The sequence below is a fragment of the Nansenia antarctica genome (assembly GCF_963989245.1).
Source record: "Nansenia antarctica genome assembly, chromosome: 5".
In the NCBI taxonomy this organism is placed as follows: Eukaryota; Metazoa; Chordata; class Actinopteri; order Argentiniformes; family Microstomatidae; genus Nansenia; species Nansenia antarctica.
In genome coordinates this window covers 1,921,464-1,930,412 of record NC_137690.1, presented here as the reverse complement: position 1 = coordinate 1,930,412, position 8,949 = coordinate 1,921,464, and the positions used below count along the sequence as shown (strand labels likewise).

The following is an 8,949-nucleotide window of genomic DNA, read 5'->3' as shown; positions in this document are numbered from 1 at the left end:
CTGTGTGCTGCAGGGAGCTGGAGGAGGACCCGTTCTTCACAGACAGCATGTTCTCTGAGAGTGGCTACGGCGGCTCAGACCATCTCCTCTCTCCTCTTCCTCCTCCTCCTCTTCCTCCTCTCTCAGGGGACGGCCCACACACATACTCCCCTGCCCAGGACATCGTCAACAGGTACACACAGCCTCCTCTATCAATCAATCAATCAATCAATCAATCAATCACCCAATCAATCAATCGCATGGATTGGTTTAGCACTTCTCTTTTTACACAGACAAATGTGCTTCACAACAACAACGACAATACTAAGCAATATAAACAATAAATAGGGGGGGGGGTGTTGTTGTTGTTGTTGTTGTTGTTGTTGTGAAGCACTTTTGCAACGTTTGACACTAAGGGTGTCCTCAGAATGGTTCCAGCTAGGTGATGATTGTGTCTGTGTCTCTGTGTCTCTGTGTGTGTGTGTGTGTGTGTGTGTGTGTGTGTGTGTGTGTGTGTGTGTGTGTGTCTGTGTCTGTGTCTGTGTCTCTGTGTGTGTGTGTGTGTGTGTGTGTGTCTGTGTGTGTGTGTCTGTGTCTCTGTATGTGTGTGTCTGTGTCTCTGTGTGTGTGTGTGTGTGTGTGTGTGTGTGTCTGTGTGTGTGTGTCTGTGTCTCTGTCTCTGTATGTGTGTGTCTGTGTCTCTGTGTGTGTGTGTGCGTGTCTGTGTGTGTGTATCTGTGTCTCTGTCTGTGTGTGTGTGTCTGTGTTTGTGTCTGTGTCTGTGTCTGTGTGTGTCTGTATGTGTCTGTGTGTGTGTCTGTGTCTGTGTCTTTCTGTGTGTGTGTCTGTGTGTGTCTGTGTCTTTCTGTGTGTGTGTGTGTCTGTGTCTCTGTGTGTCTGTGTGTGTGTGTGTGTGTGTGTGTGTCTCTGTGTGTGTGTGTGTGTGTTTGTGTCCTGTGTGTCTCTGTGTGTGTGTGTGTGTGTGTGTGTGTGTGTGTGTGAGCAGCTTCCTGTGTCTGGTCCCTCAGGAGGCCAAGTCCTCCCAGCACGTCCAGGGGGGGGCAGGATATGACACGTACGTCCACGACGCACACAGGCTGGTGAGTGGGGGGGGGGGAGGCTGGGGAGGGCATTGGGGGCAGGGGGAGGCTGGGGGGGGGCTGGGGAGGGCAGGGGGAGGCAGGGGCAGGCTGGGAGAGGCTGGGAGAGGCTGGGGGGGGCAGGGGCAGGCTGGGGGGGGCAGGGGCAGTTCTTCCTCCGTTCCGTGTGTTACAATGAGGAACATCCGTCCTCCGATTCCTACCTCCGCTAGCCTCCCCTGTCCTCTGATTCCTACCTCCGCCAGCCTCCCCTGGGATAGAGAGGGCGTGTGCTGACCTGTCAGATTTGACTCTAGGGCCGCGTTCGTAAATTCGCTCTGGAAATCGGGATCAGCACTCACGGACCTCAGCACCTCTTGTCCAATCAAATGACTCGGTTATGACCAGGGGTGCACATAACTTTTTGGGGCCAGTGCTCAGAGGAGCACCTAGGGATGCTGCTTGGTGCTCCCCGAGCTCGCGAGTCACGACCCGTCCCACAGGATGGATAAAAAAGGGATACATGGATAACTTATATTAGCAAAACGACATTTATTCATAAATAAAGATGAACGAACAAATGATTGTGTGCAAAACAAAAAAAACAAATGCAAAATCAAATGACTGCTCTTTAAGCATGAAAGTCTGTCAGACTCCTTTAAACACAATGAAATCAACTGACATCTCTTTAAGCACTAACTGAATGTCTGTTCTTTAAACACAATGAAATCAACTGACATCTCTTTAAGCACTAACTGAATGTCTGTTCTTTAAACACAATGAAATCAACTGACATCTCTTTAAGCACTGCTCTGTTCTGTAAACACTGAAATCAACTTTTCAACAAAAAGTTACAGCCTAAGCATTTATTTATGCTACAAGCTTAATCATCATCATCACTGCTCTCTTGACTGCTGTAAATTATCACTGTCCTCAATTTCAACCATGGTAGAGGATGTTGTAGGCCATCACTTTAAATAGCTGGGGGGTAGTGGTGGTCTAGTGGATAGTGAGTTGGACTTGGGATCGGAAGGTTGTGAGTTCAAATCCCGCCTGAAACCACACCACTACTAGTGTGCCCTTGGGTAAGGCACTTAGCCCTCAGTTACTCCAGGGGGAATGTCCCTGTAATTCGTAATTGTAAGTCGCTTTGGATAAAAGCGTCTGCTAAATGGCAAAATTAAATTAAAATTTAATTAAATTAAAATTAATTAAATTTAGCTCATTATTTTGATTGTGCAACAAAGTCTTTTTTTTCTTCTTTCTTTTAATAGAATTCCCAACCATATTCCCTGGGTCAGGGGTCTAGGTGCGATAATGAAGCTGTAAAACAAACGTCTGAATGTTTGAAAGCTTCAGAGAAAAGAAACGTGAAGTCCCTTGGTGTTGTTTTTCCTTTTAGCGACGAGTCGTTCGGGACTGAATTTTCACGTGTCGGCGTGATAACCATGCGATACGCGGTACGCGGAATGAAAGTACGAGTTACGATACTTTCCGAATGTTTTCGTGAGGGGAGTCGCCGTGGTGGTCGTGATGGATTACTCGTCGGGCCTTCGGCTGAGGGGACGGCAAATAGTTACTTACTTGGTGGGGCTTGCTTCTTGGACCCAGCTGTTGGTGCGCAAAAGCGCTGATGTGCCGCAGCATGCACTTTGGCGACGCATGCGCACTGGCGCACCAGTTATGTGCACCCCTGGTTATGACGTTGAACCCAGTGTGCGCTCCTGCGCTCTCAGAGCGAATTTACGAACGTACCCTATGTATTACTCGATGTATTATGATGGAACTAACATGACCATCGATAGTTGTATTAGGCTAACATGCTAACAGGCTAACATGTATGACGACTGTATGTGATGTACGATGTACGTATGTGATGTACGTGAATAACGAAAATATGATTGGATTGGATTTGACCCTAACTCCCCCCCCTTTTTTCCCCTCTGTCTCCGCCCAGTTCAAAGAGTGCTGCGTCTTCTCGCTGGACTGGGATTGGCCGGTGACCCTGAAACCCCCAGAATCCTCGCTGTCCAGTTCAGCTGACTTCTTCGAAGGCCACTTCCTCAAAGTCCTGTTTGACAGGATAGGGCGTATCCTGGAGCAGGTGAACTGGGGTGGACGGTATTGACAAAAAAAACCTTGCTGTATTTTTGAACACCAAGGTTTACACTCTGTCTCCCTCCCCTCCCTCCCCTCCCTCCCTCCCCCCCCTCCCCTCCCTCCCTCCCCCCCTCCCTCCCTCCCCCCCCAGCCCTATGAGCTGAACCTCCAGGTGACCTCAGTGCTGTCCAGGCTGGCTGTGTTCCCCCACCCCCACCTGCATGAGTACCTGCTGGACCCCTACATCAGCCTGGCCCCCGGCGCACGCTCCCTGTTCTCTGTCCTCATCAGGGTACACACACACACACACACACACGCTCCCTGTTCTCTGTCCTCATCAGGGTACACACACACACACACACACACACACACACACCAGGGTTTCCGTTAGAAAAATTTGGTGCCGGTCAACGTGTCCGGGAAGATTTCAATGTGTCGGACAAACGGGAGAAATTCCGGTCATCATATTAGAATATAATATAGGTGTTTGTCGCGGTGATTAGCTGTTGTGTAGCCTATATAGGCCTATGCCATTTAATGTCTATTTAAATTCTCATCCGATACGATTAGATCGCGAACTATATTATAGGCTTTCATGATTCGCATGCGCTACTATGGCATAATATGTCCAGGGCTGCACGCGCGCCACACTGGGCAGCCTAGTCACCTTTGCTACTTTGAATTACGACTGTAGGCTACTTTAAGATGTTTATTTCAATTGCATTAATGGGATTTGAGTATGTAATTGGTAATTTTAAGTATGCCTAGTTTAGCTTTTGATGGCTATTTGAACGGACTGCATCGATCGATCAATGAACGGACTCCACATTACGTTAACTGAAGTGTGTTAAATAGTTTCACGACAGTAATGTACGTTTTTTATATTCTCTTTCCAGTTTTACCCTTTTTATCAATAAAACAACGTCAATTCTATAACCACGTCTCGCTGATTGGGAAGGCATTAAGTCTAGCTGCCTGTCAAATCATACTTACTCGGACTCGGGAGTATGAGAATGGGGAGGATGTATCGGGGGGATACACACCCGTGGACTATTTCACTTTAGTGGCACAAATTAAACTCTAACACTATAGATAGACTAAATTGAACTAAAATGATGGACACCGACTGAATAACTGAGTGGGGGGAAGACAGGTCTCAAATGTGGAACAATTATAACATTTAATACATAAAGATAAAACATACACAAATATATAACATTGATATCCCTAAACTCAAATGTAGTGTGGTGTTGTCAACCTAATCTAATCAATCCTAATCTAATGGTACCAGTAGCCCAGGTTGTCGATAGTAGCGCACTACTCCCGTAGTACTTCTCCCGACTCAGGGCTGGAACGGGCACGGCAGGCTCAATCAATGAACGGGGTTGAGATGGCCGCTAGCGTCCTTTACTAGCCGCATCTCACGGCCCTCGGTGGTCATTCACTGTGCTCTAGCACATCCAAAACACGCAGAACAATAACCTTGACTCCGGTCACTGCAGTGGTTTTATTTAGACTAGATCAAACTCAATGAACTGACTAAACTACTCGCGCCGTTGAGAGACAGGGTTGCCAGATGGGGCGGGTTACCGCCGAATGGGCTACTGGGTTTAGCGGTTATTTTCACCGGACATTTTGACCGAAGAGGTTTAAATATGTCGGACTTCAACAGATTTTATCGGACAAAGACCGGTAATTACCGGTTAACGGAAACCCTGACACACACACTCACACACACACACACACACACACACACACACACACACACACACACACACACACTCACACTGTCTGCCTGTCTCACACTGTGTGTAGGTGATAGGGGAGTTGATGCAGAGGCTGCAGCTGGTCCCCGGCGTGACGGAGAGGCTAGTCCAGGTCAGAGGACAGCTGATGGGCCTGGAGCCAGACACGGGGTGAGCACTTCCTGTCTGCCTGTCTGACTTCCTGTCTGCTTGTCTCACTTCCTGTCTGCCTGTCTCACTTCCTGTCTGCCTGTCTCACTTCCTGTCTGCCTGTCTCACTTCCTGTCTGCCTGACTCACTACCTGTCTGACTTCCTGTCTGTCTGACTTCCTGTCTGTCTGTCTGACTTCCTGTCTGATTTTCTGTCTGCCTGTCTCACTTCCTGTCTGCCTGTCTCACTTCCTGTCTGCCTGACTCACTTCCTGTCTGACTTCCTGTCTGCCTGACTCACTTCCTGTCTGATTTCCTGTCTTTCTGTCTGCCTGACTCACTACCTGTCTGACTTCCTGTCTGTCTGTCTGCCTGACTCACTACCTGTCTGACTTCCTGTCTGTCTGACTCACTTCCTGCCTGTCTGACTTCCTGTCTGCCTGTCTGACTTCCTGTCTGCCTGTCTGACTTCCTGCCTGCCTGTCTGACTTCCTGACTTCCTGTCTCTGACACTCAACACGTCACAGCGCAGCTCGGAACATGGAAAGGGTTAAAAGCTGAGCTGAGGACTATAAGACTTCGGTCCTTTCATGACGTTGGACCCAGTGTGTGCTCCGACGCTCTGAGTGAATTTACGAACGCACCCTTAGAAACATTCTCATCCTCCCTACTAGTGACACAACCCCTCAGACAGACAGACAGGAAGTCAGACAGACAGACAGACAGGACAGGAAGTCAGACAGACAGACAGTTCTGTTGGTTACTGTTGAATCACAAGGCCACCTTTTGGTCAGACATGATAGTGCAGACTTACATAGTGACACGTGGTTGTGTGTGTGTGCGTGTGCGTGTGTGTGTGTGTGTCTGTGCGTCTGTATCCGTGTGTGTGTCTGTATCCGTGTGCGTATCCGTGTGTGTGTCTGTATCCGTGTGCGTATCCGTGTGTGTGTCTGTATGTGCGTGTGTGTGCGTGTGCGTGTGTGTGTGTGTGTCTGTGTGTGTGTCTGTGTGCGTGTGTGTGTTTGTGTGTATGTGCGTGTGTGTGTGTGTGCGCCAGGGTGGATCACGTGACCCTGCTGCAGGGCGTCATCGTGCTGGAGGAGTTCTGCAAGGAGCTGGCCGCCATCGCCTTCGTCAAGCTGCCCAATCAGAGCGCAGCAGACGACCTCTGACCCCCCCGGAACCCGGTCGCTGCTCCACAACTCGGACACCACGCACCCTGTGACCCAGGGGTTGAACTACTAGGACACCACGCACCCTGTGAACTAAGGGAGGCTGGTGGAGGTAGAGGGGGAGGCTGGTGGAGGTAGAGGGGGAGGCTGGTGGAGGTAGAGGTGGAGGCTGGTGGAGGTAGAGGGGGAGGCTGGTGGAGGTGGAGGCTGACGGAGGACAGGCTCATTGGAACGCACGGAACGGAATGAGGAACGCTGTCAAAGCAGATACCACACCTCACGCTAGTCCACGCATTAGCAGAGCACGCAAAGAAATGTCAATGGAATATCATACCATGGAATACAGAACAGATACCATGATAGATAGAGAGACAGACAGATAGATTTTAATTTTAATTTAATTTTAATTGTGCCATTTAGCAGACGCTTTTAATCCAAAGCGATTTACAATTACGAATTACAGGGACATTCCCCCTGGAGTAACTGAGGGCTAAGTGCCTTACTCAAGGGCACACTAGTAGTGGTGTGGCTTCAGGCGGGATTTGAACTCACAACCTTCCGATCACAAGTCCAACTCACTATCCACTACTAGACCACCACTACTACCCAGATAAATAGATAGACAGGTACTTTATTGATCCCAGAGGGGAAATTAAGGCGTCACAGCAGCTCACATCATAAACAACAACAAAATAAAGTGACAATAGAATCAAATAAAATAGACATCTGAAACATGCTACACAGTCAGAACAGTCCAGTATGATGTAACATCCCCCAGCTGGTTGTAAAGATCTCCTATAGAGCTCCTTAGTGGTGGTAAAGATCTCCTATAGAGCTCCTTAGTGGTGGTAAAGATCTCCTATAGAGCTCCTTAGTGGTGGTAAAGATCTCCTATAGCGCCCCCTAGAGCAGCGTGGTTGTAAAGATCTCCCATAGCGCTCCTTAGTGCAGCGTGGTTGTAAAGATCTCCTATAGCGCCCCTTAGTGGTTGTAAAGATCTCCTATAGCGCCCCCTAGTGGTTGTAAAGATCTCCTATAGAGCTCCTTAGAGCAGCGTGGTTGTAAAGATCTCCCATAGCGCTCCTTAGTGCAGCGTGGTTGTAAAGATCTCCTATAGAGCTCCTTAGTGGTTGTAAAGATCTCCTATAGCGCCCCCTAGTGGTTGTAAAGATCTCCTATAGCGCCCCCTAGTGGTTGTAAAGATCTCCTATAGCGCTCCTTAGTGCAGCGTGGTGGTAAAGATCTCCTATAGCGCTCCTTAGAGCAGCGTGGTTGTAAAGATCTCCCATAGCGCTCCTTAGTGCAGCGTGGTTGTAAAGATCTCCTATAGCGCCCCTTAGTGGTTGTAAAGATCTCCTATAGAGCTCCCTAGTGGTTGTAAAGATCTCCTATAGCGCCCCCTAGTGGTTGTAAAGATCTCCTATAGCGCTCCTTAGTGCAGCGTGGTGGTAAAGATCTCCTATAGCGCTCCTTAGTGCAGCGTGGTTGTTAAGATCTCCTATAGAGCTCCTTAGTGCAGCGTGGTTGTAACGATCTCCTATAGCGCTCCTTAGTGCAGCGTGGTGGTAAAGATCTCCTATAGCGCCCCCTAGTGCAGCGTGGTGGTAAAGATCTCCTATAGCGCCCCCTAGTGCAGCATGGTTGTGGTAATCTGTTCTCTAAAGGAGCTCCACTGCTCTGACACAGCGTCATGTGACAGTGTTCCTCCTTCCATGCATTACAATGAGCCCGTCCTCCGATATCTACCTCCACCAGCCTCCCCCCCGCCCCCCCCTGTGTGAAGACAGAGAACAGCCCAGAACGCTGGAGGATGACTCAGACAGACACGGCTCTCTGTCAGTCACAGCGCTGCGTCCTGTTGCTGTTGCGTAACCATGGTTACCATGGACAAGGATACGAACTTGACTCCAAAGATGAACTACTGGTACGAGAGGAGAGGAGGAGGAGGAGGAGAGAAGAGTCTCATTGCACACCTCCGTTAGAACTTTAATAATGTACTTTAAGCTGAAATGTTTCATTTATTCTTGATTATATTTTAAGGGGTTTAATCTTATGTTTTCTTAAATAACTATGCAAATGATGTCTTATTTATCTTATATATATATATGAATGAATCATCATCACACACACATGAAAGTAAGTCGGTGGCTGATGTGGTAGAGGTCGGGGGTCAAGGTGAGCCAGCGTGTGTGTGTGTCAGCTGACCTGCCTGTCTGTTCTGTTGTCCTATCAGTGACCTTTAACCTCCCAGAGGAGGAGGTCTGCTTAGTGTGTGTGTCGCCATGGTTACTGTAACCATGGTCACTTAATACAGTTTTTCTTTTTCTTTTTTTAAAACATGCTGTCATTAACTGTCTCTGTCGATCTTCAATTACACTGAGAAGTACACAGTCATGCACAGGGTTCCTACAAGTTTCAACACATCAAATTTAAGACCTTTTTAGACCTTTTTTAGACCTCTCTGGATAGAATTTTAGACCTATTCGCGGCACCGTGTGATAGCTATTTGTCATCCTCGAGGTGATGAAATCAGGGATTTCACTGCCATACAGACAAAAAAGGAAGCGAATTGGCATTTATTTGGTTCCAGCTTGATTAATTTCTGCGTAAATAGATGTGGTCGGACTGATTTCCTTGCAGGATCTCATTTTAAAGACCTAGCTCCTCATTTTTAGACCGCATAACAAACAATGTTGCCCTTTTTAGACCTTGGAAGCTGGATTG

At 48.2% G+C, this 8,949-nt stretch overlaps 1 protein-coding gene across 1 annotated transcript in view; it reads left to right on the top strand.

The window, feature by feature from the left end:
- The window catches only part of fhip2b (FHF complex subunit HOOK interacting protein 2B), a gene marked incomplete at its 5' end in the record, with an annotated part of 33,514 nt that extends 27,208 nt beyond the window's left edge, over positions 1-6,306 (top strand). The window contains 6 exon segments of the mRNA XM_080532644.1: positions 14-172; positions 986-1,079; positions 3,016-3,162; positions 3,310-3,450; positions 4,974-5,074; positions 6,111-6,306. Coding sequence (XP_080388770.1) covers positions 14-172; positions 986-1,079; positions 3,016-3,162; positions 3,310-3,450; positions 4,974-5,074; positions 6,111-6,225 — 757 coding nt within the window. The 3' untranslated portion in view covers positions 6,226-6,306.
- Positions 6,307-8,949: the final 2,643 nt, after the last annotated feature.